Genomic DNA, 27100 nt, shown 5'->3' with positions numbered 1-27100 from the left:
TTCCTACCTCATGATGCCATCTATTTTGTGCAGTGCACCAGTCCCACAACATGATGCTGCCACCCCCGTGCTTCATGGTTGGGATGGTGTTCTTCAGCTTGCAAGCTTCCCCCTTTTCCCTCCAAACATAATGATGGTCATTATGCCCAAACAGTTCTATTTTTGCTTCATCAGACCAGAGGACATTTCTCCAAAAAGTACGATCTTTGTCCCCATGTGCAGTTGCAAACCGTAGTCTGGCTTTTTTATGGCGGTTTTGGAGGAGTGGCTTCTTCCTTGCTGAGCGGCCTTTCAGGTTATGTCCGTATAAGCACTCGTTTTACTGTGGATATAGATACTTTTGTACCAGTTTCCTCTAGCATCTTCACAAGGTACTTTGCTGTTGTTCTGGGATTGATTTTCACTTTTCGCACCAAAGTAAGTTAATCTCTAGGAGACAGAACGCGTCTCCTTCCTGAGCGGTATGACGGCTGCGTGGTCCCATACTTGCGTACTATTGTTTGTACAGATGAACGTGGTACCTTCAGGCGTTTGGAAATTGCTCCCAAGGATGAACCAGACTTGTGGAGGTATACAATTTATTTTCTGAGGTCTTGGCTGATTTCTTTTGATTTTCCCATGATGTCAAGGAAAGAGGGACTGAGTTTGAAGGTAGGCCTTGAAATACATCCACAGGTACACCTCCAATTGACTCAAATTATGTCAATTAGCCTATCAGAAGCTTCTAGAGCCATGACATCTTTTTCTGGAATTTTCCAAGCTGTTTAAAGGCACAGTCAACTTAGTGTATGTACATTTCTGACCCACTGGAATTGTGAAACAGTGAAATAATCTGTCTGTAAACAATTGTTGGAAAAATGACTTGCGTCATGCACAAAGCAGATGTCCTAACTGACTTGCCAAAACTATAGTTTGTTAACAAGAAATTTGTGGAGTGGTTGAAAAACGAGTTTTAATGACTCCAACCTAAACGTATGTAAACTTCTGACTTCAACTGTAAGTATTCAGATCCTTTGCTATGAGACTCGAAATTGAGCTCCGGTGCATCCGGTATCCTTTGATCATCCTTGAGATGTTTCTACAACTTGATTGGAGCCCACCTGTGGTAAATTCAATTGACTGGACATGATTTGGAAAAGCACACACCTGTCTATTGAAGGTCCCACAGCTGACAGTGCATGACAGAGCAAAAACCAAGCCATGAGGTCAGGGCAATTGTCCTTAGATCCCCGAGACAGGATTGTGTCAAGGCACAGCATTGAAGGTCCCCAAGAACACAATGGCCTCCATCATTCTTAAATGGAAGAAGTTTGGAACCCCCAAGACTCTTCCTAGAGCTGGCCGCCCGGCCAAACTGAGCAATCGGGGGAGAAGTGCTTAGGTCAGGGAGGTGACCAAGAACCCAATGGTCACTCTGACAGAGCTCTATAGTTCCTCTTTGGATATGGGAGAACCTTCCAGAAGGACAACAATCTTTGCAGCACTCCATCAATCTGGCCTTTATGGTAGAGTGGCCAGACTGAAGCCACTCCTCAGTAAAAGGCACATGACAGCCCGTTTGGAGTTTGCCAAAAGGCACATAAAGACTCTCAGACCATGAGAAACAAGATTCTCTGGTCTGATGAAACCAAGATTGAACTCTTTAGCCTGAATGCCAAGCGTCATATCTGGAGGAAACCTGGCACCATCCCTAGGGTGAAGCATGGTGGTGGCAGCATCATGCTGTGGGGATGTTTTTAGCAGCAGGGAGTGGGAGACTAGTCAGGATCGAGGTAAAGATGAACAGAGCAAAGTACAGAGAGATCCTTGATTAAAACATGCTCCAGAGTGCTCAGGACCTCAGACTGGAGCGAAGGTTCACCTTCCAACAGGACAACGACCCTAAGCACACAGCCAAGACAATGCAGGAGTGGCTTCTCTGAATGTCCTTGAGTGGCCCAGCCAGAGCCCAGACTTGAACCTGATCCAACATCTCTAGAGAGACCTGAAAATAGCTGGGCAGCGACGCTCCCCATCCAAGCTGACAGAGCTTGAGAGAATCTGCAGAGAAACTCCCCAAATACAGGTGTGCCAAGCTTGTAGCATTATACCCAAGAAGACTCAAGGCTGTAATCGCTGCCAAAGGTGCTTCAACAAAGTACTGAGTAAAAGTTCTGAATACTTATGTAAATGTATATTTCATTTTTTTATTTTTATAAATTTGCAAAAATGTCTCAAATGTTTTTTCTTCGTCATTATGAGGTATTGTATGTAGATTGATGAGGGAAAATACTATTAATCCATTTTAGAATAAGGCTGTAACGTAACAAAAAACGTGGAAAATGTCAAGGGGTCTGAATACTTTACGAATACACTGTACATAGTGACTAATTCATATCTGCAGTACAAAGAGCCTCAACAACAATGTCATTAACTCAACAAATGTAATTATTGCCAAATCCTAACATTGTATTTAACCTGTAGTCTAGACTAGACAATGTATGGTATATACACAGCAGAAAAGGGGTCAAATCCTCACCTGTAGAACGCACAGGAAGATTCTGGACCTTGACACCAAAACTTTTTCGAGGCTCATCCTTGTCAACGGCAGATAAAGCCAGAGCTGAAGGTGCGGAGATGGCAGCAGACTGAACTGAACGTGCTGGGGAGTCATCACTCGAACTACTGCTGGAATCACTGCTGCCGGAGAGGAACAGAGGCTTAATGGAAAATAGCGTACTGTGAATGTCACAGAATCTCACATATCAGACATAAGAAGAGGAGTAAATCCCTGTAAAGAACTCCAATTCAGAAATGGTGTACTTTTGTCTGAACAATTACAAAAGATTTTGATATAGCTCACAGATCTGATGTATATCGTAAACATCATCAATCCATTACACACTCAATCAGGTTTGTTTGAACAACCCTCTGTATGAGGTTGGAAATAATGAAGGTTAAACTAACATGAAGATATGTAATACCATTACTTGTCTTGCAGTGGCACTGTTATCGGCCCAATTCATCAACATGAAATTAAATCTGTTTTGATACGGGGTTTATTCTATTCATATGTTGAAGCAGAAAATTCTGCATAACCGTTCAATATACAAATTATCCCACGAGTGCATTAAGGCTTGAAATATTGGCCACCATTGTTCCAATTTCACAAAATGTTCAGCAGGTCGTGCCCATATGTATTTGAATCAAATCACCTTGACTAACAACCAAGGTTGGGAGAGTAGCATAGAACTACTACAATAGGGAAAAGAGAGCGCAATTTGGACGGAAGACTGCTTGTGCTGTTAAATCTCTGTTTGAAATTCACAACTCGACTGAGGGACCTTACAATTATATGCATGTGTGGGGTACAGAGATGAGTTAGTCATTCAAAAATCATGTTTAACACTATTATTGCACACACATGCAACTTAATATGTGACTTGTTAAGCACATTTTTACTCCTGAACTTGTTTAGGCTTGCCAAAGCAAAGGGGTTGAATACCTACTGACTCAAGACATTTCAGCTTTTAATTTTTTATTAATTTGAATAAAATTCAAAAAACAACTCCACTTTGACATTATGGGGTATCGTGTGTAGGGCAATGACAAAATCTAATTGAATCCATTTTAAATTCAGGCTAGAACACAACAAAATTTGGGAAAAGTCTAGGGGTGTGAATACTGTCTGAAGGCACTATATGTATACATGACCATTAAATATGTTCCCATTTGCAAGAATTTTCCCTTAATAGTACACCCCAATATTCCTTTCTCCATTTTTCAGCCTTCTCCCTGTCAATTCTTTCCTGCTGCTCCTCCTCCTTCTCTCAAACACTCCCGGAAGTGCTGCTAATGGAGCCTGGCCTGTGGGAGTGGGCAGGGAGCCAGCAGTGGCCAGAAATGTCCAGTTCCAACTGGATCTCACGGAGGGGGGAGCTATCACCCATACACAGAGGTAGGCAGTGAGAAAATGCACCAGCCATCTCCAAACATTCTCTGTAGCATTTCTCCCTGAAACCACATGTGCAGCAGAGTGCACACCCTGGTTTTCCAGAAATCCTGCTTATTCTCTCCTGATTCCGGGAATCATCCAACCGGGATATAGCGAAAATCAGGGAATTTATTGAACGTTTTCAGAATTCTGCAACCCTAGTCCTGTCATTACTAAATGTGTTGTGTGATATGTATTTGAATATTATTATTATTTTTATTTTTGTACACAAGAACATTTGATTAATAAAATATTTAAATCCGTCATCTTCCTCAAATATAGTCCGGAGAATGAAGGGATGATGACACACTCTCCGAGAGGAAGGGAATCTACTTTGATTGGTCATCAACTCATGGCTCACACACTTCATTCAGGATAAGTAGAGTTAACCTCGAGTTAGTCTTCCCCGGAGCAGGTTTGTTCTGAAGGATTTGTTGCCATAGAAATTGACCTGGCTAAAAGGTGAGCCACTGTGTCAGCAGTTATAACGAGTTGACCAAAGTTACCTCACTAACTCCTCGAGTGGCGCAGCGGTCTAAGGCACTGCATCTTAGTGCAAGAGGTGTCACTACAGTCCCTGGTTCAAATCCAGGCGGTATCACATCCGGCCATGATTGGGAGTCCCATAGGGTGGCGCACAATTGGCCCAGCGTCGTCCGGGTTTGGCTGAGGTAGGCCATCATTGTAAATAAGAATTTGTTCTTAACTGACTTGCCTAGTTAAATAAAAAAATACAAAAAACTGATTCATAGTATAGGGCTCTGAGGCCAGAGTCACAAAACACTACTTACGAAAAAACGTAAGAAGTTTCTTATGGGAAAAAACAAGAAGTTCATATGATAGTTCGTAAGTGCATTCCTTAATTTTCTTAGGAACTTCGTAAATATCCTTCCTAAGAACTTTGTAAATATCTTCTCATGTGGCATTGACATTAGTGACGTGCTTGAAATCAATAAATAAACCTGTGACAGGGATGATAGGATTTGGCCCATTATAATAAAGTGTTGATATTTCCATTTTATTATTTATCTGCTTTATGTCTCAAGAATATACATTTTTTAGTTGGCTCGCAAACCCTTTATACACACAAATAAACATTTTTCACACATTATAGCCATCAGACTAGTTATATCAAAAACAAAAATGGATAACCAAGAAAAGCACAACTTCAGCAAACAAGAGCTTGAATTGATGGTGGAGGAAATAACAGCCAGGAAAACGTTGCTGTTTGGGAGACTCGATAACTGCAGGAGTCACTGCAGAGACCAAAAAGAGAGGATGGGTGAGAGTGGCCGAGTCTCTCTCTCCCGTCGGGGGTATGGCAAGAGAGTTAGCCAAGTTCTTCTTTCCAAATTGACAAGCTAACACTAGCTATTTAACACTTCTAGAATATAGTAATATATTGTTAATTACTAGCTAGCTAGATAATGTGCATTTAATAAGTTTTCTTGCTGTATTTAAATGTCCGGAAGCAGACTGTCTGTGGCAGTGGCGCAAGAAAACATTCACGGTTACAAAAGTATCAAGTTGTCACAAGACAAGGGTTTAGCTGTCCTAAAGTTAAGTACTTTTCCACGAAAAAAAATCTTAAAACATTATTTTCAAGAATCCCATTTCTTCTTAACTTTTTTCTTAGGAAGAAACACAGGAAAAAACTTAAGAACATTTCCAATAACTTTATTGAGGAATAGCAACGTTGCTTAAAACTTCTACAGTATCGGTCCCCCCCCCCCTCGGGACGGTTGAGCTAACGTAGGCTAATGTGATTAGCCCAGGACATAGACATTTCTGATATGGGCAGAAAGCTTAAATTCTTGTTAATCTAACTGCACTGTCCAATTTACAGTAGCTATTACAGTGAAAGAATACCATGCTACTGTTTGGAGAGTGCACAGTTATGAACTTGAAAATTTATTAATAAACCAATTAAGCACATTTGGGCAGTGTTGATACAAAATTTTGAACATAAATGCAATGCTTCATTGGATCAGTCTAAAACTTTGCACATACACTGTTGCTATCTAGTGGCCAAAATCTAAATAGCGCCTAGATTCCTAAGTCATACATTGGCCTTTCCCTTGCATTTCAAAGGTGATGAAATAAAAAATAAAAAAGATGCATGTGTTTTTCTTTGTATTATCTTTTACCAGATCTAATGTGTTATATTCTCCTACATTAATTTCACATTTCCACAAACTTCATAGTGTTTCCTTTCAAATGGTATCAAGAATATGCATATCCTTGCTTTAGGTCCTGAGCTACAGGCAGTTAGATTTGGGTATGTCATTTTAGGTGAAAATTCTTAAATACGCTAGCCTATTAACCACGTTATGATTGACTTGTTAGTCCTTGCTAGTTTGATTGTATTGACAAACCCATCCTTAAAGTTACATTAGTCCGTTTATGTCCAAAATATTGAGTTATTGAAACCGAAACAGTGCATCCCGAATAGAGGCAGCAAACAATGTACCAGGCCAGCTGTGATTTACAACCTGATAGCAATATGTTTTGGACTCCAATAAATGTATTGGTGAATTATATTAATCATGCATTGAACTGCATCGATCTATTCTGCCAACAATGCCTTAGTGCATGTCATGGAATGTTAAATCAAATATAACCTACTTTTAAACCTCTTATAAAGTTGATTTTGAAGCATGAACTGGGAATTTGATATTTTTTACTAATTTAGTGATTGTTGTTTTTTTTATTTTTTTATATTGCAAATAGATTGTAGCTTCCATCAATGTAATTGTCTGCATCATTCTCAACTCACCATATATGTTTTGGTAAATAAATATACATATTATTTTCCCCTAACCCTACACCAATGGACAACGACACTCAGGCTTTTACTTCCAACTTATACATACTAGATACATTTTACAGACACAATATATTTTACAATAGTTGTTTTTAATCCCATGCAGCTACCTTCAACCCCTCCCATCTATCTCTGAAGACCATTCAGTTTGATTTCTATTTGCCATATACATTTAACTCTGGTGTTTAACAAAAGTTCTCAACCTATATACATTTTACAGACAGTATATTTTACATTAGTTATCTTGTTGTTTTTAGTCCCACACTTCAGCTCCACTCAACCCCTCCCATCTATCGCTTAACACCATCCATTTTTTATTTCTATTTGCCATATATTGTTCAACTGTGCAGTGATGTTTCACAAAATTTCTGAACCTTTCTATTCTCATAGCTTCTACAGATTGTAAATGTAACAATTTTTGCTAAAAGTATTATTATATTATTGATCGACAGACTATGACTTTCCAAAAGACTCAGCAGTGCTATTTGCAGAGTTAGCTCCAGGTAAATTTGGCAATTTCTCAGCCATTCCTGTACCTGCGACCAAAAACAAGCTACATATGGACATTACGGGGCGGCAGCGTAGCCTAGTGGTTTGAGCGTTGGACCGAAAGGTTACAAGTTCAAATCCCCGAGCTGACAAGGTAGAAATCTGTCGTTCTGCCCCTGAACAAGGCAGTTAACCCACTGTTCCTAGGCCATCATTGAAAATAAGAATTTGTTCTTAACTGACTTGCCCAGTTAAATAAAGGTAAAATAAATTTAAAAAATTACCAAAACAAATGATCTAATGATTCTTTCCCTTCGCGGCAAAATCTGCAGAGCTGGGATGGTTGTATCACATATATATACATATACATACATATATATACACATAAACATTCTATTGGTTGCAAGAATTTTGTAATAATTTAAATTGAGAAATTCTAAGTGTTGAATCCGGCGTCATTTTGGTTCATAAACCATGTGACATGGAATCGGTATATCAAAAATCTCTTCCCAACTATTTTACAATCTATATGGCACAGTTGTTTTTTTGTCCTTAAATGAAACTGGTATACTTTTTTATTCATCACAATTTTCTTTAACCAATTTTGGTCTTTAATGCAGGGCCGACAGACAAGTTCCTTACTTTTTCCCCTTCCACTTTTGCGGTAAGGCTGCAATTAGTTGGTTGTAATTTTGGTTAGAGCAGACATTTGCATATATTTTGTGTGACATAACTCCAGCAGTCCTATTTATGATATAATTTACAAAGATTATACCTTTTCTTTTTTTAAGAAAATAATGTTATTTTTAATAATATTTGTTTTATTATTTGTTCTGTCATTTCTGGTGGATTAAACTGGAATTGCAACAAACTTTATATGACTTGTTTTAAAAATAGCAATATTTTGGAGATTCGGTTATTTGAAAATGAAATAAAGTGAGAGGTTGTAATCTGAATAAAGGGAAAAAGGCCATTCTTGAACATGGGGTGAGACATACTTACTAATCTGCTAGAGAGCCAGTTGAGATTTAATTATAACTTTTGCATGACTGAAGCCTTTAGTGAGAGGTCTAATGCTTTAATATTTATCATTTCTGTCCTCTGAATTTATATTCATCACATAAATAGGCCCGTTTAATTGTGTGGCTTGCCGTTCCAAATAAAATTGAATATTTTTGCTCATATATTAAAATTAAAAAGAACAGGTCACTAGGTGTAGGCCTGGCCATAAGTAAATATGTATACAGGGATATGACTAAAGACTTAAATCAGGGTGATTTCTCCACAAATAGCAAGATCTTATCTATTTTTGCTAACTTTCTATTAACATTTATTTTAGTGAGATCATTTCTTTCTTTCGGGATATGAATACAAAGTATTTCCACATCACCATCAGACCATTTTATTATTAAACTACACGGTAATGTCTGTTTGTTTCATATCTGCAAGTAGTTAAAACACTGTCAATTCCAACTTAAGTGCCATCTGTTGAGTACCTGGTCCAGAAGATCTGAGCGCTCATTTCAGCGGCCCAATTACAGTGCATTCGGAAAGTATTCAGACCCCTTGACATTTTCCAAATGTTGTTACTTTAGCGTCTTATTCTAAAATGGATTAAATTATTTATTTTTTCATCCTCATCAATCTACACACAATACCCTATAATGACAAAGCAAAAACTGGTTTGACATTTTTGCTAATATCTAAAAAAAATTAAACTGATATATCACATTTACATAGGTATTCAGACCCTTTACACAGTACTTTGTTGAAGCACCTTTGGCAGTAATTACAGCCTCGAGTCTTCTTGGGTATGACATTACAAGCTTGGCATGCATGTTTTTGGGGAGTTTCTCCCATTCTTCTCTGCAGATTCTCAAGCTCTGACAGGTTCATATTTCCCTCGATCCTGGCTAGTCTCCCAGTCCCTGCTGCTGAAAAACATCCCTCACAGCATGATGCTGCCACCAACATTCTTCACCGTAGGGATGGTGCCAGGTTCCCTCCAGACGTGACACTTGGCATTCTGGCCAAAGAGATCAATCTTGGTTTCATTTGACCAGATAATCTTGTTTCGCATGGCCTGTCCTTTAGGTGCCTTTTGGCAAACTCCAAGCGGGCTGTCACATGCATTTTGCTGAGGAGAGGCTTCCGTCGGGCCACTCTACCATAAAGGCCTGATTGATGAAGTGCTGCAGAGATGGTTGTCCTTCTGGAAGGTTCTCCCATCTCCACAGAGGAATTCAGGAGCTCTGTCAGAGTGACCATTGGGTTCTTGGTTACCTCCCTGACCAAAGCCCTTGTCCCCCGATTGCTCAGTTTGATCGGGTAGTCAAACTTCTTCCAATTAAGAATGATGGAAGCCACTGTGCTCTTGGGGAACATCAATACTGCAGAAATGTTTTGGTACCCTTCCCCAGATCTTTGCCTCAACAAAATCCTGTCTCAGAGCTCAACGGACAATTCCTTTGACCTCATGGCTTGGTTTTTACTCTGACATGCACTGTCAACTGTGGGACCTTATATACAGTTGAAGTCGGATGTTTACATACACCTCTGCCAAGTACATTTGAACTCAGTTTTTCACAATTCCTGACATTTAATCCTAGTAAGAATTCCCTGTCTTAGGTCAGTTAGGATCACCACTTTATTTTAAGAATGTGAAATGTCAGAATAACAGTAGAGAGAATTATTTATTTCAGCTTTTATTTCTTTCATCACATTCCCAGTGGGTCAGAAGTTTACATACACTCAATTAGTATTTGGTAGCATTGCCTTTAAATTGTTGAACTTGGGTCAAACGTTTTGGGTAGCCTTCCACAAGCTTCCCACAATAAGTTCGGTGAATTTTGGCCCATTCCTCCTGACAGAGCTGATGTAACCAAGTCTGCTTTTTAGGCCTCGATGCTCGCACACGCTTTTTCAGTTCTGCCCAAAAAGTTATGTGATTGAGGTCAAGGCTTTGTGATGGCCACTCCAATACCTTGACTTTGTTGTCCTTAAGCCATTTTGCCACAACTTTGGAAGTATGTTTGGGGTCATTGTCCATTTGGAAGACCCATTTGCGACCAGATTTAACTTCCTGACTGATGTCTTGAGATGTTGCTTCAATATATCCACATAATTTTCCTGCCTCATGATGCCATCTATTTTGTGCAGTGCACTAGTCCCTCCTGCAGCAAAGCACCTCCACAACATGGTGCTGCCACCCCCGTGCTTCACGGTTGGGATGGTGTTCTTCGGCTTCCAAGCCTCCCCCTTTTCCCTCCAAACATAACGATGGTCATTATGGCCAAACAGTTCCATTTTTGTTTCATCAGACCAGAGGACATTTCTCCAAAAAGTACGATCTTTGTCCCCATGTGCAGTTGCAAACCGTAGTCTGGCTTTTTTATGGAGGTTTTGGAGGAGTGGCTTCTTCCTTGCAGAGCGGCCTTTCAGGTTATGTCGATATAGTACTCGTTTTACTGTGGATATAATACTTTTGTACCCGTTTCCTCCAGCATCTTCACAAGGTCCTTTGCTGTTGTTCTGGGATTGATTTGCACTTTTCACACCAAAGTACGTTCATCTCTATGAGACAGAATGTGTCTCCTTCCTTAGCAGTATGACGGCTGCGTGGTCCCATGGTGTTTATACTTGCGTACTATTGTTTGTACAGGTGAACGTGGTACCTTCAGGCGTTTGGAAATTGCTCCCAAGGATGAACCAGACTTGTGCAGGTACAGCTCCAATTGACTCAAATGATGTCAATTAGCCTATCAGAAGCTTCTAAAGCCATGACATCAATTTCTGGAACTTTTCAAGCTGTTTAAAGGCACAGTCAACTTAGTGTATGTAAACTTCTGACCCACTGAAATTGTGATACAGTGAATTATAAGTGAAATAATCCATCTGTAAACAATTGTTGGAAAAATGTGTTGTGTCATGCACAAAGTAGATGTCCTAACCGACTTGCCAAAACTTTAGTTTGTTAACAAGACATTTTTTGGAGTAGTTGAAAAACGAGTTTTAATGACGCCAACCTAAGTGTATGTAAACTTCCGACTTCAACTGTAGGTCCCACAGTTGTGTGCCTTTCCAAACTATGTCCAATCAATTGAATTTACCACAGGTGGACTCCAATAAAATTGTAGAAACATCTCAAGGATGATCAATGGAAACAGGATGCACCTGAGCTCAATTTTGAGTCTCATAGCAAATGGTCTGAATACTTGTGTTAAAAATAAAAAATAAACAGTTTTCATTTGTCATTATGGGGTATTGTGTGTAGATTGAAGAGGATTTAGAAAAATAAAATACATTTTAGAATAAGGCTGTAACGTAACAAAATGTGAAAAAGTGGTCTGAATACTACAAAACCTCTCTCCGTCACTCAACGCCAAGGTTTACCTCCACTGTATTCACATCCTACCATACCCTTGTCTGTACATTATGCCTTGAGTCTATTCTTCCGCGCCCAGAAACCTGTTCCTTTTACACTCTGTTTCGAACGCACTAGACGACCAGTTCTTATAGCCTTTAGACGTACCCTTAGCCTACTCCTTCTCTGTTCCTCTGGTGATGTAGAGGTTAATCCAGGCCCTGCAGCACCTAGCTCCACTCCCCAGGCACTCTCATTTGTTGACTTCTGTAACCGTAAAAAGCCTTGGTTTCATGCATGTTAACATTAGAAGCCTCCTCCCTAAGTTTGTTTTACTCACTGCTTTAGCACACTCCGCCAACCTGGATGTCCTAGCAGTGTCTGAATCCTGACTTAGGAAGGCTGAAATTTCCATCCCTAACTATAACATTTTCCGACAAGATAGAACTGCCAAAGGGGGCGGAGTGGCAATCTACTGCAGAGACAGCCTGTAGAGTTCTGTCATACTATCCAGGTCTGTGCCCAAACAATTCGAGCTTCTACTTCTAAAAATCCACCTTTCCAGAAACAAGTCTCTCACCGTTACCACTTGTTATAGACCACCTTCTGCCCCAGCTGTGCCCTGGACACCATATGTGAATTGATTGCCCCCCATCTATCTTCAGAGCTCGTACTGTTAGGTGACCTAAACTGGGACATGCTTAACACCCCGGCTGTCCCACAATCTAAGCTAAAGGCCCTCAATCTCACACAAATGTTCAATGAACCTACCAGGTACAACCTCAAATCTGTAAACACGGGCACCCTCATAGATATCATCCTGACCAACCTGCCCTCCAAATACACCTCTGCTGTCTTTAACCAGGATCTCAGCGATCACTGCATCATTGCCTGTGTCTGTAATGGGTCTGCGGTCAAACAACCACCCCTCATCACTGTCAAACGCTCCCTAAAACACTTCAGCGAGCAGGCCTTTCTAATCGACCTGGCCCAGGTATCCTGGAAGGATATTGACCTCATTCCATCAGTAGAGGATGCCTGGTTATTCTTTAAAAGTGCTTTCCTCACCATCTTAAATAAGCATGCCCCATTCAAAAAAAATGTAGAACCAGGAACAGATATAGCCCCTGGCTCACTCCAGACCTGACTGCCCTTGACCAGCACAAAAACATCCTGTGCCGTACTGCATTAGCATCAAATAGCCCCTGCGATATGCAACTTTTCAGGGAAGTTAGGAACCAATATACACAGGCAGTTAGGAAAGCAACGGATAGCTTTTTCAAACAGAAATTTCCATCATGTAGCACAAACTCCAAAAAGCACCTCCTTCCAGCTGCCCACTGCACTGAGGCTAGGAAACACTGTCACCACCAATAAATGGACGATAATTGACAATTTCAATAAGCATTTTTCTATGGCTGGCCATGGTTTCCACCTGGCTACCCCTACCCCGATCAACAGCCCTGCACCCCCTCCCACAGCAACTTGCCCAAACCTCCCCCATTTCTCCATCACCCAAATCAAGATAGCTGATGTTCTGAAAGAGTTGCAAAATCTGGACCCCAACAAATCTGGACCCTCTCTTTCTAAAATTAACCGCCGCAATTGTTGCAACCCCTATTACTAGCCTGTTCAACCTCTCTTTCGTATCGTCCGAGATCCCCAAAGATTGGAAAGCTGCAGTGTTCATCCCCCTCTTCAAAAGGGGGAAACACTCTAGACCCAAACTGTTACAGACCTAGATCTATTCTACCCTGTCTTTCTAAGGTCTTTGAAAGCCAAATTAACAAACAGATCACAGACTATTTCGAATCCCACCGTACCTTTTCTGCTATGCAATCTGGTTTCTGAGTGTCACGATTGTCGTTGGTAATGGAGGACCAAAACGCAGCAGGTATGTGTAAGCTCATCTTGACATTTATTAACTCAGAATGAACGTACAAAAATAACGAACAAGAGAACGACCGATCAACAGCCAGTCTGGCAAGGCACAAGGCTAAACACAGAACAATCTCCCACAAATACACAGACAAACACACCCAACTAATATAGGACTTCCAATCAAAGGCAACACCACACAGCTGCCTTCAATTGGAAGTCCACCCCAATTAACTCAACATAGAAATAGATCAACCAGACTACACATAGAAATACATCAACATAGACCATAACTCAAAACCCGGAAATAATAAATCAAACGCCCTCCTAACTAACACACCACCCTGAACCACATAAAACAAATATCCTCTGCCACGTCCTGACCAAACTAAAATGACAATTAACCCTTATACTGGCCAGGACGTGACACTGAGCTGGTCGTGGGTGCACCTCAGCCACGCTCAAGGTCCTAAACGATATCATAACCGCCATCGATAAAAGACAATACTGTGCAATTCGTCGACCTGGCCAAGGCTTTCGACTCTGTCAATCACCACATTCTTATCGGAAGACTCAACAGCCTTGGTTTCTCAAATGACTGCCTCGCCTTGTTCACCAACTACTTCTCAGACAGAGTTCAGTGTGTCAAATCGGAGGGCCTGTTGTCCGAACCTCTGGCAGCCTCTATGGGGGTGCCACAGGGTTCAATTCTCGAGCTGACTCTTTTCTCTGTATACATCAATGATGTCGCTCTTGCTGCTGGGGATTCTCTGATCCACCTCTACACAGACGACACAATCCTGTATACTTCTGGACGAGCTTCAATGCCATACAACTCTCCTTTCATGGCCTCCAACTGCTCTTAAATGCAAGTAAAACTAAATGCATGCTCTTCAAACGATCGCTGCCCACACCTGCCCGCCCGTCCAGCATCACTACTCTGGAAGGTTCTGGCTTAGAATATGTGGACAATTACAAATACCTAGGTGTCTGGTTAGACTGTAAACTCTCCTTCCAGACTCACATTACGCATCTCCAATCCAAAATTAAATCTAGAATCGGCTTCCTATTTCGCAAAACAAAGCATCCTTCACTCATGCTGCCAAACATACCCTCGTAAAACTGACTATCGTACCGATCCTTAACTTCGGCGATGTCATTTATAAAATAGCCTCCAACACTCTACTTAGCAAATTGGATGCAGTCTATCACAGTGCCATCCGTTTTGTCACCAAAGCCCCATATACTACCCACCACTGCGACCTGTATGCTCTCGTTGGCTGGCCCTCGCTTCATATTCGTCGCCAAACCCACTGGCTCCAGGTCATCTATAAGTCTTTGCTAGGTAAAGCCCCGCCTTATCTCAGCTCACTGGTCTCCATAGTAGCACCCACCAGTAGTACACACTCCATCAGGTATATTTCACTGGTCACCCCCAAAGGCAATTCCACGATTGGCCGCCTTTCCTTCCAGTTCTCTGCTGCCAATGACTGGAACGAACTGCAAAAATCACTGAAGCTGGAGACTCATATCTCCCTCACTAACTTTAAGCACCAGCTGTCAGAGCAGCTCACAGCTCACTGCACCTGTACATAGCCCTTCTGTAAATAGCCCAGCCAACTACCTCATCCCCATACTGTTTTTTTTTTGTTCCTTTGCGCCCCAGTATCTCTACTTGCACATTCATCTTCTGCACATCTATCACTCCAGTGTTTAACTCCTGAATTGTAATTATTTTGCCACTATGGCCTATATATTGCCTTACCTCCCTTATCTTACCTCATTTGCACACACTGTACAAAGACTTATTTTCTATTGTGTTATTGACTGTATGTTTGTTTATTCCATGTGTACCTCTTTGTTGTTGTTTGTGTTGCACTGCTTTGCTTTATCTTGGCCAGGTCGCAGTTGTCAATGAGAACTTGTTCTCAACTAGCCTACCTGGTTAAATAAAGGTTAAATATAATTTTTTTTAAAGAGTTTGCAAAGCTGTCATCAAGGCAAAGGGTGGCTACTATAAGAATCTCAAATATAAAATATATTTTGATTTGTTTAACACTTTTTTGTTTACTACATGATTCCATATGTGTTATTTCATAGTTTATGTCTTCACTATTATTCTACACTGTAGAATATAGTAAAAATAAAGAGAAACCCTTGAATGAGTAGGTGTGTCCAAACTTTTGACTGGTACTGTATATATTTTTACTTTTTTTACCAATCAAAAGTGGAGCGCCTCCTCTAATGGACGAGCCGCTACTGAGAGACATCATTTAATAAACTACAGGGGACAGAATGCATGACAGTGAAACTGATGAGTACTCGCTCTACCTACCTGCCACTGGTGCTGCTGCTAGTGCTGCTGACAGAGTTGGAACTGGAGGAACGGCTGCGAGAGCCGGAGCCACTGTGGGAGCGGGGAGGCCAGGATGCTGGACTCGCCAACCTTTGTGGAGAGAGGTTACGTGAATGTGAAGAGTGTGGAGACCGGCTGCGACTGTCGTGGTAAGATCGATCTCCACGTCGACCCCGCTCTTCTTGGTATAGATCCCTGTGAACTATGCTGCCCAGTATAAAGGGTTCTCTGGCACGAGTATCATATTGAGGCTCTGGTGTATCAAAGTGGCTCGGGCTCCGGCTATGTGAACGATAATATCCCACACCAACCGATGAAGATCCTCCACTTCCTCCAGCCACAGCCCCAGCCCCACCACCTGTTCCACAGGCACTGACGCAAGTACCTACAACTCCTCCACTGACCCCTGCAGAGCCAGTCCCAGCACCTCCACTGGCAGTGCCAGAGCCAGTGTTAAGCATTCTCTCCCTGGTATCTCTGTAATAGTCTGAGTCGTAGTGACGCTGCCGGTCAAAGCTACTGCCAGCACGCTCGTGATGTCCGTAGTCACTGTTATCATATGCTCGATCCCGACTTTCAGCAGTCCTGAGTGACAGGGAGAGGGATGGAAGGAGGAAATGGAGAGAGTGTGAGAGAGAGAGAGAGAGAGAGAGAGAGAGAGAGAGAGAAACACGTTATGCTTTTTGACACTAATTAGTAGTCAACTAGTTGAGCTTTACAAGGTGGTAAATAAAAGTGTCAGGCTATCAAATAACTAAGACAGCAATCAAGTTGAGTGTTCAAAGGGTGTTTCTGTTTATTTGAGACTTAAAATATACAGTAAACATATCAATTGATATCATACTTTACTTATTAGATATTTGTAAACATTTCTCATTAATTCATATTGCTCATAATATTTTGTAGAATTTGTCACTTTTATGCAGATACTTTCTGATTTCTATCTAAATTAAATTGAACAACTACTAACTAGGCACGGCGATTAATCTTTCACTTGTTTGTGATTTATTTTCCCTAGTATTTGACAAACATCCAAATCTTCTCAATTGGAAAATGTCATGAAAACTAGATAAAAGGAGTAGATATTTTGGACATGGAATTACATATGCTCGACAGAAAAGCAGAATGAAAATAAAACTAGTTTCTATATAATTCTCATGACCCACACAATAGAGAGCACAACCGGATGTGGAAAAACAAGAGTCTGGAGACTTCAATGGATGCAGTGCTAAAACCTAACGTTATTAAAATATATATATATATATCCTATTCTGGACAGCACAATTTGTTATGTTATCTTTTAAGTAAATTCACAGGGGTAGCTGCTAGCTAGAAAGATACCGCGCTTATCCATAATAAATTATGTAATCAGTACAATACAGAAGTTTCTGAAGATTATCCTGCAAGATACTGCAACTTGCTATCTAAAGTAGAAAATCACCAGACCTCCTAACTGGTAGCTTGTCAAGGTGTGACAGCCTTCATCTATGTCGGAATGGCCTAAAACACCAATCGAAAGATTTAATGTACACTGAAATTGATTGATATGCACTGCTCTGATAACTAATTAATAGAATTGTACTAATTTATGTTCTTATAGCAGGTACACCACCACCTCAATAAGGAGGCAGTTGGGGTCCATAAAAAATGCATGAGTTTGCGAAGTGGTGAATTATCAACAAATATTTTAAAATGGTGTGAATTAAGGCAGAGGAATAAAAAAGCCCAATTCATGCCTACTTAAAAATGGAACAGCTTACAATGTAGCAAACACACTTAGATGATTAATTCCCTTTTTCATACGTATGAGATTAATCTGTGACTTATTGAGACGCAGTTTAAAAGGGGCTGGCGGTGTAACTTCTGCTTTGCTTGAGTCTATGAATCTCAAAGAAACCAGAGTATAACTAATATACAATCTAATTGAAATTATAAACTGGGTGATTCGAGCACTGAATGCTGATTGGCTGACAGCCTTGGTATATCAGATCGTATACCACGGGTATGACAAAATATTTATTTTTATTGCTCTAATTACGTTGGTAACCAGTTTATATAATAGCAATAAGGCACCTCTGGGGTTTGTGGTATAGGGCCAATATACCTCGGCTAAGGATTGTATCCAGGCACTCCGCGTTGTGTCGTGAAAAGAACATCCCTTAGCCGTGGTATATTGGCCATAGACCACACCCCCTTGCGTCTGATACATAGCTAGCTGTAAAATAAAGCTTTACCATAACTTCCTTTCCGAATAAAGTGATGAGTATGATGGAAGTCTAAATGATTGGTTAGTCACAATTAGAAAGTTTCAAAACCTAATGTTACTTTAAGAAGAATGGCCAATGGGGCATTTCCCGAATTGCAAAATACAATATAGTACTGCCTATTCTCAAACTGGTGGAGTGGATCTTCCTTCAAAACAAAATAGATTTTTTTGCGTAATTAAGTGACTTTTCAAAAATGTATTTATAAGAGATAGTTTGGATTAGAGTGTTTGCTAGTTGTTTTAGATACATTATGTAGCTAAAAGGCTGTGAACCCAAAACATTTTCTGAATGAGGTTTGGCTATTAAGTAGAAAAATACATATGAAAACCATTCTGGGTAAAACAAAAACAGTCAACTTAAGTGGAAAAACAATTTATTTGTAATGAGCTATTACTTAACAATTGAGCCCACTAGCCTTTTTTCTGTTAGCAAATACATACATATTTATGTTTTCAGGTAGATTTGCATGGCTGCATGATGACATGTTTGGACAATAGAGCTATATAGAGGACTCCTCTTTGTATCTGTGTCATTATACCATCTGTGATAGCCTCAATGGTGCTGCACATGCCATCTTTATTTTGAAGTAGTATATTTTCTTCTTCACGATTGGCTGATCCCTCCTGATGACATTGTTGGACATGACTCCAACAAGGTCACCATGAGAGATGTCAATGAAGTTATAAGTCCCACCCAGTTGACTAAATTAAAATGGTGGAAGCCCTCAATGGCGCTGCCCATGCTAATACAGCCTTATGGTCACTAGAGGCCTCTATCATTCTCTATGGTAGGGGTCCAACTGGTGGCTGGTTTTATATGCCCCCCCCCCCCAAGTTTCTGAGCAAATATTTGTATTTATTTATTTATTATTGGACATAAAATATTTAAAAACACCAGGAAATCAGCTCCAAGCGATTTTAAATGTTGGAAATGTGTTCCCAATTATTCCCAAGCATAACAGAGACTCGTGATCGTATACAAATGCAAGCAAGATTTGAAATTATTATCTTTTAGTCGAATATCATATTACATCTTTTTGGGCTTCTTGCGGTCAATTTGCAGTCTACTAATTATTTGAAATTATGTTCCGGCCCCCTGACCATCCACTCAACAATAAAATCGGCCCGCAGCAAAATCTAGTTGATGATCTCTGCTCTATGGTTTGGACGCACACTTTTGTGAACTCCTCCATGTAGATATTTGCAACTATGCTGTTTAGTCCAAATCTGGACAGAACCGCATTAACCTATTTTGGGACTTTCTGAATATTTTAATCTCAAATGTGTGTACAATGCCAGTGTCTCCATTGTCCTGACACTCATGGAATTTGAATTATTCATGATTCCTAAAATAATTCAACCTATTAAGGCAGGATTTGTATCTATAATTGTTTGTTACCATCACATGCTGGTACTGTATACAGCGAGCGGATTGCTAGCTAGCTGCTGTAGTAGGTGTGTTGCTGTCAAGTGCATGCACTGCCCATAGCCATAAGGAATAACGGTTCTTTGGCACTGACATATTTTTAGCTACTTTGTGGCTGCCAGTATCATGTAAAAACTGTGAGGTTAGTGTGAATATGTCATGCTACCAACAATATCAACAAAAAATTATAATAATCGCAGTTCTCTGATTTTACATGCAACATTGTAAATTGTGACAATTAGGGTCGCTGAAGCCAATGGATCATTTGGCTTTCAGTATAAATTCTACATCAGGAATCTGTTCCTGGACTTATCCTGCTCTTGGGCTCAGAAGAAAAAGGACTTGACCACAAGTTTCCAAGGTTAGGCTACTAACGATCATGTAGCAAGACCAAATGAGAGACTAGCTATCTAAACATTGGCATAAACCCTTTAGTGGTGGCAAATCTGACAGTAAAATGTAATATACAATAGCAATTCAAATTGGGTTGAATATAATCAGATTTTGATTAACTGATACAACTATTAAATCTGACATAATTGTTCATGGTTTAAAAAGCATTCAGAGGAGGTGCATGATTCCTTCTCTGTTTACCATGATCTAAACTGTATCTACATTTTTCACTTTAATGTGAAAAATGCTTCAGCAAAGTGGTACTATTGACTAGGGAGAGCAGGGATTAGGAGCTGGGAAGTGGGCAGGGTAGGTTCAAGGTGAGGGGAGACAGCAGGTAAAAAGTAAAGACTATGCAAATAACAACAAGCAGTTAAACAGTATGTTTAACAGCTACTTCTGTTAGTGAAAAATATGGAGAGAGACAGGGGTTCAAACTAGGGGTTAGAGAGAACAGCTAAAATACACAGGGCAGGATATACCAACCTTTTGAGACAGCGGTAACCCGACCTACAATTCCAAATACAATCTAGGGAGACAGAACTTTGTGAGCAAAAAAAGGAAAAACCATAGGGTGGGCATAAAAATGTATCAAAAACATTCTGGTAGGTTTATGTTCAAACAAAAGTCTTTGCAGCCAAGATAATAAATTATTCCAAGCAGATGTTTGCGGTGTTAATTCCAAAAAGAGTCAATGTAAAAATATATCCACAGAGAAAAGCACACAATATAGGTAGGTTTATGTTCAAAATAGTAATCCACGTCAGTATGGCAGGAATCCTCACTTGCTTTGATCAGATAATCCAAAAATCAAATCCAATTGTAACAAGATTTTGCTGTGGTGGAAAATAGTCATAGGACTAAACTATCCTTTCAGAAATGGTTACATAAAACGTAACTGCTAAAAATAAAATCATGGAAAATGAGGCTACAGAGTCCAGTCAAATCAAGAAATGATATCCAATTGTCCAGCTTCTGTAAACAGTGCTCTATTGATACCCCATGAGCAATGAGTCTGGAACATCATGGCACACGATTTTATGGAAAAGTCTTTCATCTTCATCTTTAATAGTCCGCCACATTCTGTATGCAAAATTGAGCAATAGTCCAACTAGATCCATTGAAGCAAAAATTATCTGACCGTAACACAGTTTACCTGTCAGAAGTAATCCAGTTCACCCAATGATTCTCCCGAACATGTACAGTTCCCTTAAAGGCAGTAGGCTTATTCTTTGGGAAGAAGTTGACAGGATGATGCGTGTTCTGATTCTGGGAATAATTGTATCCAAGGATGGACAGATGTAGTTCCACATTCAGGAGGCAGGTAATCCAATGACAGAAGACAGGTAGCCCCATATTTCCATGTAATTGTATTGATTTGTATGATCCAAAAATAGTCCAAACCTCTAATAAATTATTATGTTTAATGCTTCCTCCTACATCCATTGGACAGTCTCACTCTTTCAAGAGCAAAAATATTTAAAAAATAATTTGAACCACCAACAAAATTAAGTTAGAAGTAAAAAAAAAAGTGTTTGTAATTTGCTCAACATTTCTGTAATTTCTCTACAAAGTTGATCAACAGTAGAGGTCTCCCAGAATTTAATTCTTAAAACCTGAAACAAAACATAATCCCACACAAAACCGGAAAACCCATAACTTTATTGAATGATAGAATATCCTTTTGTGATTGGCCAGTTTTAATCCAACGGGAATACATATCCGGTTTAGGTTATCCACATGACTCCAGACCACAAGGGAAGTGATGCATTTGAAAACACCACTGGAATGGGTGCGGAATGATCGAGAACCCAATTTCTACTAACCCAAAAACGAATTAATGCATCTTTACTATGCAAATATGTATTCTTGGTTGAATTGTTATACAAAAATGACCCATTAATCCACCAAGGAGGGCATGGTACTCCAGATCAGGGCGATCCCAGGGAAGGCCGCTGGAACAAACTCTCTCCAGCATCCATTAATCCCGGGAATTTTACGATATCCAATATGCCCCATACTCTCTGCAAATGGGATATCCACCTCACAGGAATGTTTAAGTTTACAAAGATAATCCCCAACAGCCAATACGCTATTTACTACACACATAGAAATACAATTGTGTGCATGATGTACATACATGCTCATTTACAGTATATCTTGGTGTCTACCATATCAATCCATGAGCGATGGCGACGCTCTGAGGACTTTGGAAGGGATGCCTACAGATTTATTCCTGCGTATGAACTTCTTTTATTTTCCCCTCATTTTCCTCTTTAACCCCCAAACAAGTAAATGAATAGATTGTGGAATATGCTTGGAGGTAAGGCGTTACAAGAAACCAAGTTCCCCCTGCGTTCAGAGAAACTTTGTCCACTTACCCGTCTAGTCTGCGTTCATAGCGTCCCTCTCTGCTGTGGAGCAATGCAGGGGGCCCATACACCAGGTCCCCTGCCACCCTTGTGAACCCTGAAACATCCCGCCCACGAGAGCCTAAGGACAGGCTATTGTCCAGCCCTCTCACGGCACTAGGGATTGTGCCTGGCTCATTGTAATCAGTGCGCAAGTCTCTATCCCCCATCTTGTTGATAGAATTATGAGCCTTCTGAGCACTTTTAATGTCCACAAAATCAACAAAGGCTGCAACTCCACCTTCTGACCCCCGCTTTGGAAGGACCTTGACACTCTCCACACGTCCATATCTATGGAGGAAAGGGGGAATTATAAGAAAAAGAGATCAGCAACAAATACTCAATTGATTTAAGGTGTATGCCATATTTCATTGGAAATGGAAACAAGTCAATGGGTAAAGGAGCCTACTGTTCACCATAAAGTAGACCTATGTGTTTTATAATATTGAAATGGAAGGGAAAACCTAGTCAGTGGCACAACTGAAAGATTTTTTCCACCTTGGGGATTTGAACCAGCAACATTTTGGTTACTGGCACAGCTCTCTCTGTGTGTGTGTGTGGGGGGGGGGGGGGTGACACTCCACAAAGGGATGTCCTTACAAAACATTTATTTGGCCACTGGTGTCATTTCCCAACCTCACCAGGCAACATTATTTGTTATTTTTCATAATGCATTCTTGGTTAAGCACATAGCACTATACATACATTTTTCAATAGAGGATGTGTTCTAGTTATGACTAAAGTTCCTCCTAGCTATTCAAAGATGGAACTCTGATGAGGTCGGCACAATGCAGCATAACTACACGTGACATTTCCTGGTTTCCTCTTGCTTGTGGGTGCAATGTTTTATGCAATATGGCATTCCAATAAGGCTTGCTTAAGAGAAATACAGAAAAAAGTGATGTTTTCCTATATTTAAAAAAAGTGATTTCAATCGTTACCTTGAATGTACCTTATAATTAAAAGTGTTTACTGCCTGAAAATGTATTTCTCTTGTAGCCTATGGCGTTTATAAACCAACTGGAGAAAGAAAAGTGTGATTGGAGTTATTTGCCAAAGTCTTGGAGAGTTTAGCTCCATGCAACACTTTTTTTCTATTCAATGAAAACTAGAGCATAAATCTGTTTCTGCTTATTTTCTCCGAAAGACACCCTGAGAATGTCCATAAGTGCAGTCTCTCTGTCATGCCAGTTCCCACATTGAATACCCTCCGACGCCATTTTAGAAAACCGTTCACACTGCTTCCTCATTCTGCCGTCCCCCATCTTCAAGGACTCCAATCACAAATTTAGCTGTCATGCACCTGCATACGCTGGCTGTTTCTTGTTACAAAAGCTGTAACTAAAGGCTGCTTGAAGAGCAGTGAGTAAGTAGGCTACCCCGAAATCTGTTTTCCACGCGCACTCATTCCCCTCAACAAAATGCTTCATCCTCAAAAGTCAAAACAATATGTAAGCGATCAATTGTCCAAAACGTTTGTCTTATTATACGTGTTATAGCCAAAGCATATTACATTCTTATGACGTAACCAATGCATTAAAATCATAAGCATGACATAAATGCCCCGCAAGATTTGAAAAACAGTTAGGCTATCATAATCCATGCATCTGACAATACCATCAAAGGCTAAGGATTACATTGAATTAAAGTATGCCTAAATAAACGTCCGTTTTGGCCATTTCGGACTGTATTTTGTAGGATACTCTCAAAGTCATAATGGTCTGATGAATATTGTCTACATGCACTGCATAGCAAACACTGCGCTTGAAATCGTAGCAGAAATACATACGCCATTTAGCCTACAACACAGGATAGACAGCCATAATGTTACATGAATGCAGCACTTCAGCTAACGTAAAGAAATAATATGGATGTCACATCTTTTAATTAGGCTACTCCTCGTGCCTAGATCGAAAGATAGGCGGGCTGTTTTTTCCTTGGCAGCTAGTATGGAGCTAGAGAGCGCACACAGCGTCGAAACAAGAACCAAATGTATTCAGATGTTGGGAAATGTTTAATGCACAAAAACGATAGCCTTCGCCGTCAAATCTGATTTGACATACTGATAACAATGTGAAGTAATAGTAATGGAACAATGTGGCAAAATATTGCCCTTTACATTTAAGTAGTGAAAAATAATTATTTGCAACAATTGCCTATCGTTTTTATATAAAGTAAAAAAAAATTGTAAAAAAATGTTGCTATATCAACATGTAGTCTACAATAGAGAATATGATCCGTGCCATATATAGCCGTGTTTCTTATATGTTCGCAGTTTCATTAGGGCTTATAATCATCATATGGTCGTTTGTTTACACAACTTATGAATGCAACCAATGTAAAGGAAGGAAATCTTAGTGACATCGTAAGATATCACTGTAATCTAACCAAATGTTATGTTAATCAACATAACAAACTGGATGCAGTCTATCACGGTGCCATCCGTTTTGTCACCAAAGCCCCATATACTACCCACCATTGCGACCTGTACGCTCTCGTTGGTTGGCCCTCGCTTCATACTCGTCGCCAAACCCACTGGCTACTGGTTATCTACAAGTCTCTGCTAGGTAAAGCCCCGCCTTATCTCAGCTCACTGGTCACCATAGCAGCACCCACTCGTAGCACGTGCTCCAGCAGGTTTATCTCACTGGTCACCCCCAAAGCCAATTCCTCCTTTAGCTGCCTTTCCTTCCAGTTCTCTGCTGCCAATGACTGGAACGAACTGCAAAAATCTCTGAAACTGGAGATTCCCATCTCCCTCACTAGCTTTAAGCACCAGCTGTCAGAGCAGCTCACAGATCACTGCACCTGTACATAGCCCATCTGTAAACAGCCCATCTATCTACCTATCTCATCCCCATACTGTATTTATTTATCTTGCTCCTTTGCACCCCAGTATCTCTACTTGCACATTCATCTTCTGCACATCTACCATTCCAGTGTTTAACTGCTATATTGTAATTACTTCGCCACCATGGCCTATTTATTGCCTTAACTTACCTCATTTGCACTCAATGTATATAGACTTTTTGTTTTCTTTTGTTGTACTGTATTATTGACTGTATGTTTTGTTTATTCCATGTGTAACTCTGTTGTTGTATGTGTCGAATTGCAATGCTTTATCTTGGCCAGGTCGCAGTTGCAAATGAGAACTTGTTCTCAACTAGCCTACCTGGTTAAATAAAGGTGAAATAAATACAATTAAAATAAAAAGGAAGGAAATCTTAGTGACATTGTAAGCTATCACTGTAATCTACACCAAATGTTATGTTAATCAACTGAATAACAACTAATAGCAACATTCAAAGAACATTTCAGTTTATTTTGATAGTCAACTGGTTTAGCCACTGACATTTAATGACATTAGGCTAATTGACGCCATATCAGTTACATTATGATGCTGATGGCAAGAGTCAGCTCTGCATCACTTCACACAAGCCACCTCAATATTTGCAGTGAGTCTTGGCGGAACTGCAAACTACCTCAATTGTTTTTGCTTTAGTTAGAATTCCATTGCACGAGACACTCTCCGCAACTGGCAAGTTTTAGGCTAACCATAAAACTGTAAACACAATTCAAGTCACTGTCTTAACACACCACAACCGGTAGGCTGTTACAGTGGCAAGAGTATTCAGTGGCGCTAGCTATAGCTGTTTTGCTAAAGCAATTAGCTAGCTAGGCTATTTCCAAGTCCACCGTGTGGGAAAGATGGCTTACAAGACCGCGAAATGCAGGTGTGGGTCATAAGATTGCAATTTGTACGTTCATGTTAGTTAACTAAAATATCTATCGACTTACTCTTCACCCGAGTTTTGTGAGCTTGTTTTGCTGGCAGATGCCTAGCCAGGCTACCTACTGTCACTGTCTGGGCAATTCGCTCCAGGATTGATCATCTTCTGATTTTAGAGGAATCAGGCAGACAGATGCTGACAGTTGTGGGCTACTCAATCAAATATTCTGAATAAGATCGTTTACTCACCGCTTGAAGTGCTCAATGATTTTCTCCTCTCGTACATTTTCGGGTAAATTTCCCACCCATAAATGTCTGGTTTCACGGACCATACTGTGCGCTCCTGTCCCCCGATCATACAGAAGAGTTTGTGATGTCCTTATCTTTTCCGATACAAAGTAAAATACGTTGCGAAATTGAGCGCAGCAAAGTATTGTGCGTAGATCATCAACTGTTTGTTCTGACCCAATGTAACCATTAGGTTCAATTATTGCACTCTGTTTGATTTCCTTTACTGTGCGCGATCTGGGTGTACGAGCATGCGGTCTATTACCATTCCCGTGACTAGGCGCGTCCCTGACACCATGCGACCTTTGGCTGTCGAAATAATGCTTGTAGCTACCTAAAAAGATGCAGCAACCTTGCTCGCAATGTGGCGCACACAGCGCACGCGTGGCACTGTGTGTGAACTCTTTTTTTCGCTTTCAGATGAGATCGCCTTTCATCTTGCGCATGCGTGGGCATCGAATGCGTGAGTTTGGGGTTTGGGTCATTGGTTTTGGTATACGAAGGGTATGACATTAATCTTTCACACACACAGGCAGCAACTGGAAAACAGTCCTACAACAGGCCATTGAAACATGTTTTACATTGTGACATTGAATAGTGTCTTATCGATTGGATAAGAAAACATATAAAACTGTAGGTTACTGCAGTTGCTATACAAAGACGCAAATGACAAAAACAACACATTTAGTAATAAAACCTTTAT

At 40.3% G+C, this 27100-nt stretch overlaps 1 protein-coding gene across 4 annotated transcripts in view; it reads right to left on the bottom strand.

Moving 5' to 3' along the window:
- Positions 1 to 26755, bottom strand: part of LOC106572016 (msx2-interacting protein) — a 40347-nt gene extending 13592 nt beyond the window's left edge. The window contains exons 1-4 of one of the 4 annotated variants that reach the window (XM_014145713.2): positions 26359 to 26755; positions 22350 to 22670; positions 15863 to 16468; positions 2519 to 2679 (exon numbers count right to left, since the gene is read on the bottom strand). In XM_014145713.2, coding sequence (XP_014001188.2) covers positions 2519 to 2679; positions 15863 to 16468; positions 22350 to 22670; positions 26359 to 26441 — 1171 coding nt within the window. In that variant the 5' untranslated portion in view covers positions 26442 to 26755. The other 3 variants (XM_014145714.2, XM_014145715.2, XM_014145717.2) reach the window with 3 other exon arrangements.
- Positions 26756 to 27100: the final 345 nt, after the last annotated feature.

Source organism: Salmo salar, chromosome ssa15, assembly GCF_905237065.1.
Source record: "Salmo salar chromosome ssa15, Ssal_v3.1, whole genome shotgun sequence".
NCBI lineage: Eukaryota > Metazoa > Chordata > Actinopteri > Salmoniformes > Salmonidae > Salmo > Salmo salar.
Note: the sequence above shows the minus strand (reverse complement) of the source record. Positions and strands in the feature narration are given on the sequence as shown.